Below are 21958 nucleotides of genomic sequence, written 5' to 3'. Positions count from 1 at the left end.
GCTAGGGAAATTCTTCCAGGCATACAATGCCTCCTAACAGAAAACAGATATAAAAATAATCAAAATGACTCCCGTTTTTTTTTTTTTTTTTTTTTTTTTTTTTTTTTTTTTTTTCAAACGTAGATTAATTTTCCCTGAAACACAATAATACTTAATCTACATAGGTTACAAGGAACCTAGCTTTCTCCTTTACAAACAGCAAATCACTTATACTAGGTTTTTATTTCAAGCACTCACTAAAATTATTATTCTTCACAAAAGAGGAAAGGGAGTGTCTGCCAATCAACATGACATGCTATTGAAAGACTGGCACTAATAGCTATGACAAGAGCAAACCTGTTTGAAGCAGAGCTGCTGCTGCTTTTCTTTTTCTGTTTTTTTTTTTTTTTTAAAAGGATATCAGCTATCAAAAATAATGTTTTATCTGACTAACAATCCAAGCAGTATTCCTACAGAAAAGGCTCCTACCTGATTTGCTTATATCTAGCAATGGCAGATTCTTAATATTGATTTAAATTACAGCATTTGAAGAATGTTTTATTTAAACTGTGATAAAGACTAAGAGCAGAACTATATCAAGACAAAGTTTAATATGCTTTCAAATAAAATTGTTTATCCATTCTTTGGAGGCTTTACTTAATGTTTGAAATAAGTGTCTGCACAAGGAATTAACTGATTCGTATTTCCATGATTTCACCCATAGCATTCACTGAATTTATATTTCTGTGGCACGATGAATTCAGAGAATATAACAGTAAACAGAGACTATTATTTTATTTTTCCTAATTTGCTTCCAACTTTATACTTCCTACTAAAGAGTCAGAGGTTGTAAAAGATAAGGGAAAAAAATAAATTTGAAATAGAAAATCTCTAGAACACAGGTATAATTGATATATTATCAGTTTATGTGCGTCCAATTCACATTCTGAATAAGTCTGCAGTTTCCACCTGGTAACACAGTTATACCTTGATAAAATCACATAATAGATCACACCATAACTTTTAGCAATCAATTTTTTCTCTTAATAATTTGATAAATGTAGCTGTCAAGTGGGATAAAGATCACAATTTTATTTGGGATTAACTATTTGAACTTTCAGAATTCCGTTCATGAATATTGCAACTGTTACAACTGATAGCATCACAATTTGGTCCCTTGTTGATGATGTAATCGGGTTGCAGCTTGCTGGTACGGCTTGCTTTCTCAAAAGGTAAAGAAATGGAAAGAGGAAAGTGTGGAGGCTCAGCCTTTTGAAAACTGAACTTCAAAAAAAGTTCAAAAAATATTTTTCAAACTTATGAACAAAAGTGATTTTGCTGTAAACTTCTCTTTTTTCACTGTTCTCTGGCAAGAGCTAAAACTGTTCTCCCAAACTAAAAAAAGAGCAGGAGGTAGGCCTGGCTTGCTGAACAGATGCTTAATTGACCTGTCGTTTTCATTTATGTCAGACTTCAGAAGCCAATAACAAAACAAGAGAATTGCCAAACAGAAGAGCAGAATTTCCTAGGAATTCTTCTAACACCTCTTAAAGTTAAAAATTTATCTGTTCCTATGCATTTTATTAAGAATTTAAAACTACATATCAAAGAGGAAGATATATCTATCAGATAGCCACAGGTACTTCAAGCTCAGACAGAAGGAATTCAGTGTCGATGATGGGAATCTCATCTCCAAGAGGAACACCACGCTGGAGAATTTACATGTGTCCTCAGCTATTCCAGCACTTACACCCTTTAGATGCACTGGTGGAACCCTTACCAACAGGCTGTTTTAAGACTTAAGAGCAGAAAGGACTATCAGATAATAGCCTGATTTCTGGTGCATCAAAGCCCATTAAATTATCTTAAATGAGTATTGCAGTGTGCCCAGCAACCTCAGGCCTACCTAAAAGCTATCTTCCAGGAAGGTATCCAGTTTTCCCAAAGTTCAAAGAAGTGGAACAGGGGAAATTTCTTCTGCTAGTTGCTGTCAGAGCTCAATCAAACTCATATTTAAGTGTTTGCATCTTGTTTCTGATTTCAATTTGTCTAACTATGCAGTCAGTAACTATTTTTTTAGGCTTTTCTCAGCTAGATTAGGAGTAGCTCACGTCTGATATTTTCCCCCTGTGAAGCAACTCATACACTATAATCAAGTGTCTATCTATCATTTTGGTCATGAATTATGTAACTTTTCATGAGCACTAAGCCTTCAATCACCATGTAGGCAGCAAACTGCCAAAACACTATCATCATGATCTTTGTTCTGTGGATGCCCAACCCCAGAGACACCTATAATTTTCCACAGCAGCACAAGGCTCTTCCAAGCAGGCCCCAGAACAGGGCTGCACAGCAAAGGGATGTGGCTCATGCTTTTCCTTCTGCCAGGATCCAAAGGAATAAGCAATCCTCCACCACTGCATACTCCCAGAGAGGCAGACACGCTCAGAGCATGCTGGATAATTTGAATGCTTCACAAGCATAGGATTGCTTTCAAGGAAAGAATGGATATACCAAAGAATACAATAAATTCATCTGCCTGCCTTGATTTTTTTTTTAATTCATGAGAAATAGTTCATGACTCCTAATTCTAAATTAGCAGAACAGCTCCAAGTTTTCTGTTCGATGTCTTAAGCAGTTCCATAATCACATAAGTGACTACAACGAAGCCTTTTTTAAGCAAAAGTTTTTTTGCCTTGAACTATGTCAGCATTGCATCTAATTTGCACAAGGGAAACTCAGAGAATAAGCCCATTATAGTAATGCAGAAAAAAATGGGTTATTCTGGTATCCCAGAGCAGCACTCATTCTCAAGGATCATGTTCACTTTTAATATGAACTACTTCCGCAGCACAGAAATGATACAGAAAAAAAAAACTTGATACTGTTGCATAACCTTCAACGTGATCAAAACAATAATTAGCAATCTGCTCCTCTTCTCTCCAAAGAACTTTTTGCATTGCAGCCAGTTTAATAGCCACACAAGACCACTACGCAGTAGTGAGATGCCATGGTTTCTGCAGTGGAATAACGGAGATGTCAATCCATAGATATTTTTCTCTTTGGATATAAATAAAGGATCATAATAGTATCATAATGCCTATAAGACAAAAGCTCCTAAATGGCAAACATTTACTTCAAACCAAAATTATCACTACCAAGCAGTGCTGTTTGAAAGCAGAAAAAGTATTGAGGAAAGCAGCTGGAGAACCAATCTCTATCTTCTACCATAGGTACTGCTCCTTCTCTTGTTCCACTTGTCAAAGCAATGAGCAATTAATTTGGTTAGATACTGGAGTTTTGAACAAACAATGCACAGATTTTGAAGTTTTAGAAAAATGTCAGTAGTTGTACCAGTGTTACCTCTTTCACATACGAGAAAGGTATATTTGTCTATTGAAAGCATTTTAGTTGTTATATTATCGTAAGTGAGATTATGACAGTGAGAATCCCATAGTATCTGGATTTAAGCTGAGCTCAATGTTCATTCATGTTAGTTAGAACTATGGCAAAATGCAATCAGTTTTCTGACCTATTTTAAAATTGGTATTCTGCCAACTGGCACTTTTTTGCACATCCAGATATTATCCACCATATGCTGACATGACCTGATGATTGGTTCCAAAATGAAGTGGAATACTTGGCAAATAGAAATGTATGGTACAAATTACACACTGCCTCTAGTCAGGAAAGTAAGCAGCCGTTCTGAGAAGAGTGAAAGGTTTTAAAATAACCTCAGCACTTGCATAGAGCTGAATGAAAGCTCCCTAGGTCATCTTCATCCCATGTATGTGACTCAAAAATTATGAAATAATTCCTTATAGAAGAAGATTCAAATCTGACAGAACAACACTAACAGCAAAACTTCAACAAAAGATTAATCTACATATTAAGGAAGATTTGGCCCACAAAGCTTTTTCCTCCTCTGTTTGGGAAGAGTTTGTGAATTCCAAACATTTTCTTCTCACCATCTGTTCTTTCTTCCTCTCCTCTGACTTACCTATCCTCTCAGTGATGTCTAACTTATCTGCCTCTCCTGAATTAAGATAAAGTTTCATTCAAGTTTACCATTGTTCCTAGCATCCTCCCACTAAACTGTTTTTCCCATTTTTATGATCCAAAAATTGATTTTGTTGCTCTCCCGTTTTGAACTTCACAATCTCTGCAATATATAAATACATTTTTCCTAAGTAGAAAACATCCCAAACTTTTTCTTTTAATTCTGCTCCTAAAGCAATATCCTTTTTTGCATTCCTCCAGGGATTTTCTCATACATGCTCTCCAGTGTAAAGCCTCAAAACATACACAGAAGTTATTGTTAGATCTCTGCTGTTCCATATTCTTATGCTAAACACTGTTCTGTTGTAATGAAATACAGGAATTTTTGAAGCAGTACATTCCTTTGCCACTGTATTCCTAAGAGATTTTGGTTTTCTGTTCTTAGGGGTTTACTACACGTTAAAAAAAAAAACAAAAAAACTTTCCTAAAAAGTTTCAACAAAATTTCAAGATGAGGCATTACCTTAACAGCACATTTCTGATGTTCATGAATTGAACTGTAAACCTTGCTTATGAAACATGAATGGATTTCAGTGCTTGATGCATGGCCATCACCCCTTGTGAAAACTTGCAGAGAACCGAACTCACTTTAAAGTCATGTTCTTCCAAACAGCTAGCTTTCTTATTGCTATCATTTAAGCATGCTCACCGTAGAAAAGCAAAGAATTTGTAAGCAAGAGAAGGAAGACCTTACCAGCATGTAGGTACGCCAGATCAGGATTTTCTATATCTGGGTGCAGTTCTTTCAAGTGGTTACGGAACTCTACGGGGATATTGGTTCCATAGTCACATTTAGGACAGTTATACATTTTCACTCCCTCATGCTTTCCTGTATGCAAAATGTGCTTACGGATGTTTTCAGCACAGTTAGATCTAAAAAGCAATGGAAAAAAAAAGAAATAGGTTATATAATGACAATATAGGTTTATTCATTACTATCATTCAAGCTGAAAATAAAATCTAGTGATACAACAGAAGATGGGTCATCACTCGTTTTTCTTAATCTGCGCAGTTCTTGCATTCTTTTAAATTCTGACCGGAAGCTGTTCTTTGTATGAAAGCTCCCAAAGATTTTTCAGGTTAGCTGAACAATACATTAGAATCAAAAGCATTTCAAAATGAACAGTTCCCACATTTGCAGAAGTCTTACTGTTTTTAATTTTCTAGATGGTAGTCAGTGATGGAGAGAAATTAAACAAAACTCTTTAACATAGCAAAACTGATGTTTGTGTTAACTATTCTGAGCTCTAGGCTCTGAATAAGCCTCTCTACTGAAATGCATGGATACCTATAGTATACCCAACTACACTCAGGTAAACCTGCCTTACAAAGTTCTTAGACTCTACAGGGATTTCTGCAAATGATTTTCTTAAGGATATTCCACAGTATTTTACCTCACCTTATTAACTCCTCCTATAACAGAGAACTCTCCTATAACAGAGAAGTGAGCTGTTTACACCTCTTAGGTTGTGATTTACATCTGAAATACAGCTGTGCAATCAGTAAAGTTTTATATATAAAAGTCAGAATATATATACAATTAGTTTTAAGCACTTCAATGAAATGCCTCCAATGATATTTCTGAGAAAAAGTGAACAGAAAAAAACCATACAATTATTGTGTATATACAAAGAGGTCCACGATGTGACAGTAGTTTTTAATTTTCAGTCTTTAAAATGTTGGTCTTAATCAAAAATTTTGCAGTAGAATTTCCTACTTACTCAAAATCTGCAACAAAACCCACATATGTTATACTGCAATTTCATTTATTTCTAGCAGAAATAACCAACGATTATTCTTGAAATAACGGTCTACGTACGACAATTTCTTCTGTAGAATTTCATAGCACTAGACACTATTAATTTTAAATTAAGAACATTAATTTAGCTTAACGGAAAAAAGAACAGACAACCAAGCATTCATAAACACTCAAACAGACAGTGGTAGTATTTTGAGCAACCAATTGTTTACTTGTCATTGTTACAAATATCACAGTAACGAGCACCTAAAAAAGGACCCCCATTATAAACTGGAAGTAGCAGCTTGAAGTTCTGTTGGAGTGCTTGTCTCTCCATTGGAGATGGTCATAGTAAAGATGATATCTGCCTTACGGTGCTGCCAAAGCTCACCCTCTGTCATCTCCATCTGCTATATACTAGTATAATGATCATACTCCTAAGAATGTCAGGGAAGACACTTATGTTCACTGAAAAATACGGGAAATATTGGTCCTTGGCATCTTTCAGAATTCAGTCCTGAAAAAATTACAGTGTTCATAAATGTTCTTAAAGTGGAACATGTATTTTATTAAAAAAATGGATAGCGTACACTGCAATGAAAGCAGGAGACAATCTGGTAACCTTCTATCATGGGTTATATTTTAAAGGGCAGTGGATTAAAGTAGAGCATACAAATCTGAAATAAAATGTCTGTGTCCTTTTAGTTCAGCTCTCATAGTACGTTCAGGAAAGATAAAACTTTTTTGCTTTGAAATATTTCTGTGAAATATATAAAGGATCTGTGGAAACCTATGTAAGAGTCGTGAAGAAAACCCAGTCTGTTCAAGTCATAAAAGGCCAGTCCTATCTCCTTTGATTTGTGAATTTGCTTCAGCCACTCAAACGGAGCAAGCCTAAAGTCTCATTTATTTAGCCATCAGTAAAATTCTGTGCCTAAACATGCCCACATACTGATATATCCATTGTGGGAAATCAAAATTAAAAAAAAAAAAAAAAAAAAAAAATCTACCTTTCTATGTGATGAGCCCAGAAAGGCTTAATCAAAATGAGGAATTGAGATGGCCTCTCATATTAGGTTGCAATGCAGCAATTGAAATCATAAAGTAAACCAGGAAGGTAACAACTGGCAAATCCAAGCACTTCTGAAGCCAAGTGATACCCTTAAATATGACATGACAAAATTGTACTCCATATAAAATACTTTTTAATTATTCAATGCACTTCGTCTGTTTTGTTAGCAATCCTCGAGTACTGTGCAAATGTGTTATTATATGTATGACAAAAAAACCCCACCCAATTCCATGCATCTCCTATGACTAAACACAGAGCTCTGTGATTTTAAACAGCACTCTATTTTCATTACAGCTATGCCACGATAAACATCTAACTAAAATATTATACTAGTGCAACAGTGATGATAGTTAAACATTTGACAGGCTTTGTGCTATAAAATTAGCTTCCAGGAGTCTATAAACTTTGAGATAAAGATTCCCTTTGTTCTGAAATGTGGCAATGTAGAGCCCAGCACAAAGGAAATTGTTTGAATAAAGTCTGTTTTTGAGTTCCTCTCTATATTACAGCAGCAAACAAATAAAAGCATCTTTTGAAAATAATAAGCCTGTGTTCCAGTAAGGCTAAACCAGAGCAGAGCTTTTTAGTTAAATTATTATCATTATTTCTTAATGTAAGTATGCCTTTCTCCTTATGATCCATTTTGCATTTTCTAAATCAAATGTATGTATTTCTGGCAATTTTTCCACACTCTGAAATAACAGGAAGGGCACTCATTAGAGAGACTTAATTAGTTTGAAGCTATAGTCTGTGGGTTTGTATTTAATGCTAATGCAGAGAAGCAGAACTGAAATTTCTTTTTTCTAGTGTTACTCACATTTCTTATCAGAAGTGAAAAAAGGTTTATGAGACAATGCAAATTCAGTGACAGTTCTATTATAGGGAAGTGGAAGACCTCTTAGTGTACTCTTCGGTATCCACTGCTGCACATGATGAAAGACGACATGAGACACTGCAGAAGAACTGGAAACATGAGGAGCTCAGCTCATACTTCCCATAAGGGCAACAAACCTGTTTGACTTCCTCTATCAAAGACTGATATATTGGGAAGGGTATAGGTGTAATTCCCTCTGCATATGGCCAGGAGAGCTCCTGCATTCCTGTAAGGGACAGAACTGTGAAGTAAAGGAGACAGATAGCAGGTTTCTCCTGAGAAATCCAACCATTGCTTATGAGTAACAGAACTTCTCTGTGGCTAAAGACAAAAAAAAAAAAAAAAAAAGGATTTTTTTTTTTTTTTTTTTTAAATCTGCAGCGTTCTCCATATACTGATACATTCACATCATTGTCCTAACTGCACATTTACGTTGTCATTAGAAGCTTATTCCTACCAACCAGTTATTTGACTTTTGCTGCTCCTGACAAATTAAGTACCAGCATATCAACAGCTGGTAATAACTTGTCCATTGTAAAATTTTGTTTCTACGGAATCACAGAATGGTTGATTGAAAGGGACTTCTCGTCCCTTCCACGAGGAGGGAAGTCATCTTATCCAATCCCTCTGCACAAGTAGAGCTAGCTAGAAGCCTCTGCCCAGGCCCATGGACTGGTGGCTTTTAAAGATCTCCAGGCAAAATACTCCACAATCTTCCTGGGAAAACTGTGCCAGTGCTCTCTCACCTGCACAGTAAATAAAATGTTTCCCAGTGTTCAGTGAGAATCTCCTGTGTTCCAGCTTGAGCCTATTGCCTCTTGTCCTGGCAGTAGGCACCACTGTTATCTTCTTGATAACTTCCTGTCATTTATAAGATAAGATTCCTTTGAACTTCTTCTAGGTTGAACCAGCTCTTTGAGCTTTAAAGCAGGTGAGTGATGCTCCAGTGCCATACCAGTGACTCTGGACAGTCCAGGAAGTTCATATCTCTCTTGTACTGGGAAGCCCACAATGGGATACATCACTCCAACGTTGAGTAGATGGCAAGAATCACCACTCATCACCTACTTACAATACTAATTTGAATGCAGACCAAATACTGTTAGCATTCTTTTCAGCAAGGGCACATTTCTGGCTCATGTCTGCTTGGTGTCCAACAGGACTCCCAGGTCTATTTCTGCAGAGCTGTTTTCCTGTGTTCCCAGTGCATCCTGGTGCTTAGGGTTGATCCCACACAGGTGCAGAACTTTTCACTTTTCCTTACTGAACTTCAGGAGTTTCCTGTCCATTTCTCCAGCCTGCTGAGGTCCTTCTGGACGGCAACACAGTCCTGTGGTGTAGCGGTCGCTCCTTCCAGTTTTGAGACACCTGTAAGCTTGCCAAAGGTAAATTCTGTCTCATCCATCCAGGTGATGAAGATGTTGAATAGGATTGGACCCAGTACTGACCCTTGGGTTACACTGCTAGCCACTGGCCTCTGACTGGACTTTGTGCCACTGATCATCCTCTGAGCCAGGAGATTCAAGTTACTTCTGAGGTCACTGCCACCTTCTAATCAAACCTCTGAATACTGATAAATGTTGAGACAGGAACAGCACACCACAGTGAAAAAAAGCTGCCTAGGTATTGTAACAGCAAGTAATACTCAACCTCTAATGGACATTTCTGATGGCATTTGACAGCAACAAGGCTCAAAACTTATCTGTAGTAGAGCCTAGAGTTAACTATTCCAAGGATGAGAAGAAATTGTTTCTTCAACTGCAAGCACAGTAGGTCAAGAAAGCCAAATGCTACATACCATAACCCTCAGTGCCCTCACATGCTCCTTAGCAGCATTTACCTACTTTATGGAAGAGTACAGAGAAAAGTGGAAGGTTAGGAGAAGCATGAATTGACACAAAGTTTTGTCAACACGAGAAGTTTCAGAATTTACACTGTCTTCCCCCTTCCACTGTCTCTCTTATTTATCAGTTCTGTTACCAAAATAGCGCTCTTGTGCTAGAAGCACCAAGTGGAACATCTACAGGAAAAGGAGGAAAAAAACACGCCACCGGTACAAAGGTACAGGGCAAAAGTTCTCTTAACTGCTTCCCACCCTAATCACAGAATCTCAGAATGCTTTGGGTTGGAAAGGCCCTCAACGCTCACCCCTCCCTACCCCCTACCATGAGCAGGGCTGCCCTCCAGCAGCTCAGCTACCTAGGGCCCCATCCAACCTGGCCTTAAATGTCTCCAGGGATGGGGCACCACAGCTTCTCTGGGCAGCTGTGCCAGCACCTCACTGCTCTCTGAGCAAAGACTTTCCTCCTAATATTGCATCTAAATTTCCCCATTTAGTTCAAAAGCATTCCCAATAGCCCTATCAATACTATGCTGCAAGGAAGAAAACACTGTTGTTCCTCTGATCCCTAGAAGTATGTAACAGTGCCCCTACTCAGCCATTTTCTCAATTGCATTGGCAAGCCACTGTCTGGATTCTTCAGTAAAACTAGGTCCTCCCCATTAGAAACAGCAATACTATTAGGAGTCCCAGGATAAAAGAGCACAGATGTATACTTTGCAGGAAACATAGGCAAGAATTCTAAGTCAGTGGCAAGGAACTACGCGAGGAATTATGAGCCTTGGAACAAGTTTGTGCTGGGTGGAAACAGTCAGCCTGAAAGTCTGAGTTAACATTGGTCACTATTCCTGATCATCTCTCTTCCCTACCCTCTAGGACTCCTAGCCAGCCAGGGAACAACACAAGTGGTAAGAGAAAAGCCTCAGGCATCCCCTCCCCATGCAGGGCGGCTCAGCCCTTCTACTGGCAGGCAGAAAGGGATTGTGCTCAGTGCCTTTCCAGCCAGCAGTCTGGTCTATGCAGCCCATGTAAACAGCAGCGTTCAGCAGCCAGCTGCAACTGTGACTGTCCAAAACTGGAGGTATTTCTTGTCCTCATACTTTTTGAGGCACTTCTGAAAATAAAAACCCTTAAGTTCAAAAAGCCTGCTATGTTAATTCTAAACTTGCCTATCAATAATATGAATGCTTCTATAGTTTCTAAGGGTTTTGTACACAATAATATATTAACATTGTATTCAACAACATGAAATATTAATTGTGAAATATAGCAGGAAACAACCTATTTTTATTAAGATGTTTGTCCCAATTTCAATTTCCTATTAGTAACTCTTCCATTATACAGTACCTGATGTTTTCAGAAAGGTACTTGCTGTAAGACATGGAAATAGAAGGCTTTGAAGGTACAAATGAGGCAAAAAGTGTTAATTGTCTAAGTTTTAAAAATTTTAGCACCCTACAGGGTACAACGTAAAGCTTTTTTGAAAAGATTTCTCCAGGACACCAGGTACAAACATCCTCATGCTGCAGAGAGATGCATATAACCTAAAGGCCTTCTGGCAGCTCCATGGATGTCACTATTTACAACATGAAAACAAACACAGTGATACAGCCAGCTGAGTTAAAAGATTGCTATTTTTTCCTTCTAGTCAGTACGAATCAAGTTCACTCTACTACAGAGAGCACTCCGAAGGTCTTCTGCACTGTTTGTACCTTGCTATGCAATATATGAGAAGCACACAAACGTCACTGTTTTGACTGAAGTACAGCAAAGTCACTGCATACCTTCTTTCAAAAATCCAAGCAGCTATGATGAAAACAAACTTCTCAAGAAAACAGTATGTGTCAAAGATTCCTCTATGGCTAATAACTGAGGTGACTAACAAAAAATTGCAGGCTTACAGAAAGTGCCAGCTAATTTGGATAACTGACTTTAGTTGTTGCAGTTATGATTTTAACTAGAGAAGCAGAATCACAGATATCTCAAAACAAGGTCATAAAGAACATTTAGCTTGATCTCATGAACATTTCAATTCATAGAATGTTTGCCCAGTGATCCTTGCTTAAACCCTCACCCCCTTTGCTGTTAAAACATTATCTTCTGAGACACGCTGAAATCCAAAGGAATTCACTGTAATCATAGGCAAATCACACTACAGTTAATCACTCTCACAATTGTCATGGTTCTATGTTTTTGTTTTTGTTTTTTTTATGGTTTCAGTATTCCACATCAAAACATCATGCAGTGTACGGGGCATTAAAGTGTCACTGCCCCAATCCCAGGTGACAACAATTCAACATATTCCTTACACTATGGCGTCCAACTAACAGATGCTGCTGCGTGTCTGACACTTGCTGCTCAACTGAAGAGCTCTCTGCTATCCAAACTCCTGTTGAAATTTCAGCTGAGCTACAGAGGCAGAGTTCTTTCCATTTCACTTTGGGAAATCACTAAGCTTCTCCTAAATCCTTTTCAATTGTAAACATCAATTTAAGATTTAAATACCAGAATGCATTTTGCACACATACTACACACACAGATGCTAGAATTTCCACTTTCTCAAGATTCTCAGCCAAGCCTGGATTCTGGCAGCTCCCCAGTACTCCTCAGCATGCCAAGAGCTCCTGTTCATTCAGATATATAGAGAACTTTCAGTTTCATGCAGCGTTGCTGCATCTAAAACCACCACCTTTCTTCTGATTTTATTTCTTAGTCACACTAAACTGCATAAAAACTGGCACTTGACAGAGTGATGGCATAATCCTATAAAGGGATGGAAAGTATCGCGTATCGCGATACTAGCAGGGTGACAAAGCCTTCAGCAAATGAGAACAAGCCCAAGTGCAGCAGCTGCAAAAACGAAGGAAAAAGAGCTGCTTACCATTGGAAAGACACAAATAAATAGGGATCTCCAACAAGAGACACCCTCACCTGCACTGCCAACCCTTAAATGAAGTCTAGGAAGGGGCGGATCCTGGCTTCACCCCTTCCAGTCACTCAGCTGCATTGCATGCACCTGAGCTCCTCTGAGTTTACCCTGCCTTCCCACCAGGTGCTCAATTGCTGTTTCAAGCTGTGACTTCGCATTTCCACCACAGATGTAAGGGATGTAATGGAAAACACCTTCCTGATAGGAGTGATAGAGTTCAATACACTATTGCCAAAGAAACAGTAAAAGACAAAAAAATGTCATGGACAAAAATATATTTTGAAATGTATTAACATCATAATCATAACAGAACTGTAATTGTAATAATACATTAACACATATGTAACATAAATGTGCATACATATATGAGAAATGTGGTACACGTTCATACATTTTCTCATTCTTTTTATTCCTATCATACACGCAGATTACTTTTCCCTCGCCTTTTCTCCTTTAAAAGTAAAAATCCTGTCTTATATTTTAAGTTTTAAATGAAGAAGAATCACGTAAGTAGTCAGGCTGTGCAACCAACTTCAGTTATCAAGAGACTTCTGGCATCACTGCCAGAATTAGCAGCATTCAGCTCCAGGTGAACTTGGGAGGTCAGCTATGATGTACCTACTGCAAGCTCAGTTCTGCCTACGTACCTGCTGGCAGACACCCCTTTATGCTGTCCAACTCTTGTGGACAGGGGCTGGGAACAACAACATCTTGTACAGTATAGCTGTTTCTGCCGTGAACATTTGTCTACAGCTGATGCTTTTCAACCACACCAAGCTAAGCTGACCAAAATACATATCCATCGTGCCACAAAATGCATGCTTAACAATCTAGTGGCCGCTTGTGTTGCTGTGCTTTACATGTCTTGCCATGCATTGCATGTATTGTCACTCAGAAAATATGAAGTAGCCCATAAAAGAGCACACTACATTTACATGTCTAAGTGAGATTTTATGACACAACCAGATTCACAAAGAAAATAATAAAAATGTATTTGGGATTTATTCTGACAGTATTATAGAAACACCCAGGGATAATAATCGTAACACTTGCTGCTTTTCCACATTTATAGCTTTGCATTTTTTTCTATAATGATCTATTTGTTATGACATACAGTATGTGTGACAGATGTCCAGTGCTGGCTGCTAAAAAGTAGCAGAGCCCTGTAGGGAAGCAGCAAAAACTTGTGCGTCAGCACTGAAAATGATGGAAGATTGATAATTACTGCTTGTGCCACAGCTCCATTCAGCAGACCAGCATGTCCAAAACGTAACCTGGACACAGATTTACTATTTTATTTATAATAAGCAAACATCCTGATTTCAAAGAACTGTTCTTACAAATAGAGGTGCTAAAAGAGTCAGTCACCATAGCCAAAATACACTCTTTTACAGGGAAATTCAGGGCAATTCTGATTCTGAGGGGAAATAAGAAGCGAAGTGGTCTGGTTTAGCTTACCTGCTAGGAATCTGTAAGGCAGGTTACAACCTTGCACTGCAAACAGCCAAGGTATAAAAACAGTGCTGGTGATGAGATTGATGCATGAATTTTCAGCCAGTGTATTTTTCCCGAGAAATAAATACTTATTTCACAACAATTCACTATATAAAGAAAGTTTTGTTTTTGCAAAAAAATAACCTTGCATTGCAAGAAAATAATGGCTTCCAGCTCTAAATGTTCCCATTAACTATTCTTTCTTCAGGAAGAGATTAATAGGAATCATTCAGACAGAAAGCTAGAAGTTATGTCTACCACTAGAAGTGGGAGGAGGAGCAGGTGGAAGGGAAGCAGAAGCAGGGCATGTGCCTCAGCTCTTCACTTATGCTGTGGTCCCCCTGCAAGGGGAAGGGGTGCAGCTGAGAGCTTGGCTGCTCAGCTTCAAAGGGTCTGCCTGAGCAGTCCTTGAGAAAGAGCCACAAGGTCTCTTTCTGCTGACTACAAGGAAAAGAAAAGAAAGTACATTTTCAAAGCCTCCTGCTGAAAATGCTCCCTAACATTTAGCAGGACTTCAGCCTCCCTGCATGCAGAGGTGGCCCTGCCACGGCTGGGTTCACAGGCCTCCCAACAAGGCTTGCCTGCAGCGTGAGGGAAGCACAGACCTGCTGCATGCAGCACGCTGCTGCACCATGTCAGCCAAGGTTTAAGTGGCAGCAATAGCAGGTGGAGTTCATCTATTTCACAGTAATGGAGAATAATCACTCCATTGTTCATGGGCTTCCTCCCTCCCCCTTGCTGTTCTCGTTGGAGCAGATGGCATAAAATAGAAGTTGGTCTGAGAAACGGCATTTCTGCAGTGGCATAAGGACAGAGATTGGGCTTTAAGCATCATAGGCCCTGATTTAGCAAGGTAGTTCGGCACTTGTGCAGCTTAAGCACAAGCAGCCCCAGTGACTTGAAAAGGATGACTCACAAGCTTAAATTTATGAACATGATCAAATATCTTGCTGAAATGAGGCCATGGAAAGCATCCACTTTTTCAAAAAGCTAAAAGGAATTTAATTGAAGACACACTTTCCCTTTCAACATCAATTTTTTCCCTATTGTACTTCCTTTAATGACCACAGAAAGTTACAGAACAATTCTGTAGGGTCTGTTTGTATATCCTCAGGAACCTATAAAATATTTTCTCAAATATAAAAGTGCAGACAGAGCCTAAGAAAAGGTGTGGAGTTTAAAGACTGCAATGAGATGAATCTGGACTCCTAATGTTGCTGGAGTCAGAAAGAATAGCAGCAGACCCTAAAGGCTGCCTGTCAATCTCAGATGCAGATGGCACTTCTTCCAAATGGCCTTTGTGTCAGTTCCTTCAGCCATTTTAGTGACAACATGGCTCCCTAGAGGGCAAATCCTGTTGCTTTGCAGCCTGGATTCACATCCAGGGCACTGTGGTCTGTACAGTCTCCGTTCACAGTAGGCTTTTTTAATGCTAATATATTGCCTCTTCTTGCCCTGTGTTCCAGCCTGAACCCCCCATGCAAAAAGAGATGGTCATTTTCTTCCTCATTTCAAATGTTCCAATTTGTCTTTGGAGTAAGCATTGTTTGAAAGATTCACTTTTGTTAGGCGTACCAAAAGTATATTAAAAAATCCTGATTATTAACAATGACACAAGTCACAGAGAGTGAGTAGAATGGTATCAGAAGCTAGGTTTGTTCAATTGAAGTGTGTACACATGCAGCCACACATCAGGTTTCATGCCTCTGCACAGATCATACAAGTAACTCATAGAATGCTAAAATACAGTGAAAAACATGAATGTTGAAAATAATTAGGGATTAAATCACAGTTTAACGTGAGCTTCCACTGTGATGCTGCAAGAACAAAGGTTCCATGTAATCTTTAGATGTATAAACAAGAAAGTAGCAAGCAAATGTAAGGATGCAATGATCTTTCTGTGAAAAAGAAGAAACTAATTACAATGTCTCTACTTCCCATACTACTGCCTACAGTTTAGAAAGGACACAAAAAGCTACAAAATGGTTATAAATGGAAATACAAATTAAGGGAGGGAGGGGGAAGGGAAGGAACCCACAAAAATTGAAAAACCCTCTGCTTATTACATTTGAGCTTGGGGAATGAGTAGCAGAATAAATGCATGATCAAGGGACACTTTAACTTTGATAAAATCTATGGCAAAACCAAAAATAATAACTAGACTTACAGTTAAAATCAAATGAGAAATAAAGCAGAATTTCTTCAGCAATTACAGCAATTACCCCTTCAAGTAAGGGGAATGGCTTCTCCAACTTCTGATGTTTTCAAATCAAACCTGAGTATCTTTCTAAAAGACAAAATTTGGTCAAACACAGGAAGCACAGTACAGAGCAAAGTGGAAAAAAAAAAACTATGCAGTTTATTTTATGTAGAAGGTCAGACTGGCTGAGCTTAAGGCTTTCTCTGGGCTCAAAGTCTACAAGAAGTACACTTTAAGTCTGAAAAATGTCATTGTGAGGTCAGACATTTATTGTGTTTCCATGATGTCATGGAAATTTGTTCAGTCTGCAAATTAAAATATATCCTTCCTGGCTGTCAATACTGCAAAACCATCTTAGGTTCTGAAAGTCAAATCTGGTTCTTTCACTGGAGATATGATTGATTAGCTGGTCTGAGATCTGCCTTGAAAGTATATATCGGAGAAACATCACTCTCTTCACATTATGTCCTCATAATGCCATTGTCTGCACAAAAATAAGTAAATGCAGCAATTTGGCACTGTACTTTCAGCTTACTTCACAGTCATCATTCACCCAAGGAAAATCTGTTTTGAGAGTAGAAAGCAGCAAAACTTATTCTTTGTTCCTTTGAGAGTACATCTGCCTATAAGGATGTCCTACAGATCAGTAAGAAATTGTAATTTTCACATAGGCAGGTTTTCAAAGTACAGCAACACATCAAGTTCAGTGTGCTACACACTTTACCAAGGGACACTTCTTTACTTTACCAAGGGAACAGAGGTGAATGAAAGTGTATTTAAATTACCTAGCATACCTAGTGTGTATACACAGAGTAAAACATGTAAGGTTTTCTGGTACTGCTAAGTGTTTCTGACACTTCTTCAGACTATTTGAAGTTCCAGATAAGTTGTCTTGTAAAATTGTTTCATTTGGACCATTCAAAATAAATAAATCATTACAAGAATAAATCATTTCTGTTCATTCAACTACACATAATTATGTCTGAATATTAGATATGGTATTTTAACTAGATGAGAAATCATGGCAAGACTAAGTCTATTGACTGAGAAGCATAGGAATTGCCTGAAGTATACTGCTTCAAAAAGCTGGTAGAAACTCAAGAAGAAAATAACTTAAACACCAAGGCCTTCTGACCATGTGTGCAAAGGTTTGGTCCTAAAGAAAAAAAAAACAAAACATACCATATTACATGAAAATAACCCCCTTTTATTTAGTATAGACTGTGGTATGGACTTGCCTTTTTGACCACAGAGAGTTAACCTGAAAAAAGGGAAAGGTGGTAAAATACGAAACTTGTTCTTTGGCTTCATCTTTCACATTCCCATATCATGCCAGAGCAGAAACTAATGAACTTACTCATCTTTGAAAGTCCTTTTGCATGCTTCTTCCTTCACCCTTAACTCTGATCCTTGTGGATCTTCCCTTATGTGCGCCAATTTTAGTGATATAATACGTGCGCTTTTATTAGTTGTGTTCTGATGATTTCTACTGAGAGATACTTAAAGCTTATACAAGTCAAAAACTATTTCATCACTTCTGAAGAAAACTAATAGGGCAGAGTCACCGAATGATAAGAGAGAGAGAGACCACTGAATTTATTTAATAATCCATGTCCATTTCACAAAAATGGCCTGTGTAATCCTTTTAAAAATAATAACCTGTTCATTTCAGACCTTGCACAATGCTTCCCTTTGTCCCTTGTAAGTCTCTCAAATGTCTTATTTTAAAGGAATATATAGTACTCCCGGAAGACATTTTCCCATTTCTATTCTCTTCAACTCCTGTGAGCCCTTGTTCTGTGTGATAAGGCAATCTCCTTCGGGATCTGAGCTGTGTAGTTTCGCACCACGAGTGACAAGGACTCGACTTGAATAACTGCTGTGCGCAGGTTGTAATTATGTCAGCTGGAGTGTTGAACAAGGGGACTGATTAATGTGAGCCCCAGCCCAGGCACGGTCCCTATCAAAACCTTCGTGCAGGCCAGCAGTGGGGATGGGTTAAAGCAGAAAGACAAAACATGCTGTATCGTCCATGATAGATGAATTGCTCCAACAGTCTTAAGGCAGATGTTCCAGGACAGTATAATATACAATTACTCTGCCTTATCACCTTCCCAGGGACAATAAAGCTTCCTCCTTCTATAGCTCATGTGAGTGAAGGCAAAATTAGTTTTACTTTTACAACACTGACTCACTTATCATGTTGCCTTGATTGTGCTTTTACAGCTAAAGAAAACATATATTCCACTCCTAAACAAAACAAAACAAAACAAAAAAGGAAAAGAATCTCACAGTCCTCACCTTTCATATAAAACCAAAATATTCCTTTGAATCTGTTTTGACCACAGTCACAACAACTAACTTTAGAACAACTAGACCTATTCATAGGCACATAGTACAGAAGAACATTACAAAATCAAGTTAGAATGCAGAAACTGTAAAAAAAAATAACAACAACATAAAAACAGAATACCCATAGGTTCTGTCCAAAAGATGCTGCCCATGTGAATAACATCCCTTTAGTGATTGTTTTAACTAAGCACACATACTAAAAATACCACAGTACTCTTGTAAAGCAATTCTTTGAGACGTCATTAATCCACATACCTCTTTAGAGGCCACAGAAGTTTACTGTATAACCATTATAAATAACCTAAGTATTTTCCAAAAAGTAAGCACAAATTAAGTGAACAGTAGAAATGTATGAAGAAAACTGTATGTATAATTATTTCTTTTTTGTTACTAAATGAATGCATACAGGTTTGGCTGTTTGTTTTTTTTTAATTCTTGAGGGGATGGAAACAGACTGTATATATCAGGGCTACTTCCACTGGCTTGCGGAACAGCAGCTTGCTATCATGAAGTGAATAGAAGAGGAGAGCTCATAGTATCCTGGTATCATTTCTTTCTAAATATTTCATGGTTATAGATCAGAAAGCTATGCTTTAAAGAAAACAGTCTAAATATTTTAGCTTGCATTCTAAGATCCACTGCTTTCAGTGCTACCCTTTCTTCAGCTGTATAATAATGACATGATAACAAACAAAACAAAACAAAAGAAAAACAACAACAAAAAAATGCAGTCAGAAATGCAGTCAGAGAAACACATATTTTAAGGTCAGGTTTAATAACAACTCCAGACTAAAACAGCCAAGGCTGATCCTGACAGTGCTTAAGGCTGCATATGTTGAAGTATTTGAAAAATCTATTTATACACATTTAGTTCTCATAAAAGGTATTTAGTTACTAGTCCTAGCAATGAGAGATTAGATTTTCTAAGGAGACTATGGGAATTAGGCACTGAAATTGCACTTCAACTGAATGCAGGCCTCCAGCTGTTCAAGCTTCTTTGAGGCTTTAGCCATTAAAGACTATCACAGTCTTGACAACAGCAGGGTTTCATCACAAGGGTACAGGCTTTCTTATACTCCTGTGGTGAAATGCTATCCTATATTTATGATGTAAAGATTGGCTCCAAGAAAGCTGGTATGTTCCCACTGCACAGCACACTGACTTGAGAGGATACCATTACAGAATGATGTTATGCCACTCATTGTATGGAAGAACAACAGGAAAATCAGAAACATTACAGTCTAAATACCGAAAAGAATAAGACAATTCAGAAATTTCAGAAAATTTTGCAAAAGGAAAGACACAGCATCTGTAATATAGGTTAGAAATAAGCTTTTGGTGCCCCATCCCTGGATGCATTCAAGGCCAGACTGGATGTGGCTCTGGGCAGCCTGGTCTGATGGTTGGCAACTCTGCTCAAGACAGAGGGGTTGAAACTAGGTGATCATTGAGGTCCTTTTCAACCCAGGCCAGTCTATGATTCTATGATTTTGTTTGATTCAGGTACGCTGTTGGGCTTGGCAGTACTAGAAGACAACCAAGCCTGTTTACCAAATACAGTTAGTGGAAATAGGAAAGACCTAATGCAGGTCTCAAGATTTGCTTAAATTAGGGGCCTACTTTTTCTAAAAGAAAAAAAAAAAAAAAAGTGTAGGTAGCCTATATGAAGCATCAGGGCTCCTATCTGCTCAGGAAAAGGAAGCACTGGTGTACCTCCTTAGCTTTCTAGAAGTCAAGGCACTAATATTGGAAATAGAAATCCTGAGTTTTGGGCTGCCCTTATCTTCATGAGGGCTGAATCCAATTTTCCTGAGTCCCTGAAAAGCGTATTAGCTCGCATGAAATATCCTGCACATACTTTTTCTTCCTGAAACTCTGCCAGTGAACAGCGAGGAACAGCTAGAAGCCTAAAGAACTTCTAATTCCTCTTTTCACCATTACTCTTCTGTTTTCATTTATGATGCCTATATAAATTTCCTACAAAATCCAAACAGCTGGCTCCCAAGCCCTTCTTCTGTGTCCTCTTATCTTGAAATCCTAAGTAGTAGTTAGAATCAAGCTTTGGATGGCACTGTTGCTATTAATTAAATGAATCTTGGCTTGTCTGATTTTCAGGCCTTTAAGAATAGGCCTGCTTCCCTAAAGGGTGTAATAAAAACCTTGAGGCAGAGATACCACCTCCCCAGGGCTATGCATGCTCCATGCATGTCTCAAGTCATTTCACTTAGCTGTGCAAGAACTTGCAATCTCAGTAGACAGGGAACACAGAAACAGAAATTCTGAAAGAGGCAGCTGCTCTGGAGTTTAGATTTTTATATGTTACGATTCAGGGGATCAGGATCCCACCTGTGAAGTAGAAACTAGGAGTATTTGAGTTCTTGATACCACAGTGTACTTGCTTAGCTTAACATTTATATCTTTCAAGTTACAAAGTCTTGCAAAAAGTGTTAGCAACTCCCTGGCTATCCATTTCTCTCTTAAGAAGCGTGTACTTCATGACAGGTGGAGAATCATGGCTTCACAGAGGTGATGTGATTAATATCAGTGGGGCCAGGACTTCAATCTGCCTTCACTTTTGTTTTACAGCATCAGCCCCATAACAGCAGACACTGTCCAGCCCTTCTTTCAGGGAGAGCTGACTCCTACATGAGCAATTGAACAGAGATGTTTAGATGCAGAGAAGCTGAGCCATCATCCTTCCTGTTACAGTACCCCTGCCATACTACTGGTGAACTGATGCTAAAAATGAGCACTTGAGAGCAGAAAAAGAACATGAAGATTCTTCTGTAGAATGTCGTAACATGGTCTGAGGAAAAAAAAGAGATTCAAATATAAAAAAGCAAGCCAAGAACAGGTGAGGCTGGACAAGAACTCAGCTCGAATAAACAAATACTATATTTACCTTTCAAAATATACCCAGAGTGTTAATAGAGGTATCATCACCCAATGCTGTAAACATGCCTTATCCCTTGCACCACCACAGGCAACACATGGCTGTTCCCTGCTGCACTCGTTGGCTGCACATAAGAGATGACTGCCTGATTTGATGTTGCTGTGTTTTTTTTCAAACAGAATGGATAGCAGCCACCTGCTTTGCTGTAGCAAGGGCTTGGATTTAGGGCTTCTCTCTCCAGTATGACACAGATTTGAACAAATCTAGTACAGAATCCTTTATCTTCAAAACCTTTCTTCTACTTGAAAGCATTTTTACTGCTTCTCAAAATGACTAGATTTTAGCATACAAAAATCAATCAACTAAATACTGTACAAGATGACTGTGCTATAATATATTAGTGCTGATCAAAATCTTAAAGGCTGAGTAATTAAAATTCAAATTAAAATGTGATGAAAGTCACATTTAGTCACCTAAAGGGAAAGGCTGCATTCCAAATAGGTACAGAACCTCTGGACCCTGAGAATT

At 38.3% G+C, this 21958-nt stretch overlaps 1 protein-coding gene across 9 annotated transcripts in view; it reads right to left on the bottom strand.

The window, feature by feature from the left end:
- ZNF407 (zinc finger protein 407) overlaps positions 1–21958 on the bottom strand; it is a 340478-nt gene that overhangs the window by 90079 nt on the left and 228441 nt on the right. For all 9 annotated transcript variants that reach the window (XM_042838457.1, XM_042838465.1, XM_042838439.1 and 6 more), the window contains one exon: positions 4733–4911. In XM_042838457.1, coding sequence (XP_042694391.1) covers positions 4733–4911 — 179 coding nt within the window. The remainder of the gene's footprint in view (positions 1–4732; positions 4912–21958) is intronic.

Source organism: Centrocercus urophasianus, unplaced genomic scaffold (genome assembly GCF_019232065.1).
Source record: "Centrocercus urophasianus isolate 14NV4802_14NV808 unplaced genomic scaffold, USGS_Curo_1.0 seq_11, whole genome shotgun sequence".
NCBI classification, from domain to species: Eukaryota; Metazoa; Chordata; class Aves; order Galliformes; family Phasianidae; genus Centrocercus; species Centrocercus urophasianus.
Note: the sequence above shows the minus strand (reverse complement) of the source record. Positions and strands in the feature narration are given on the sequence as shown.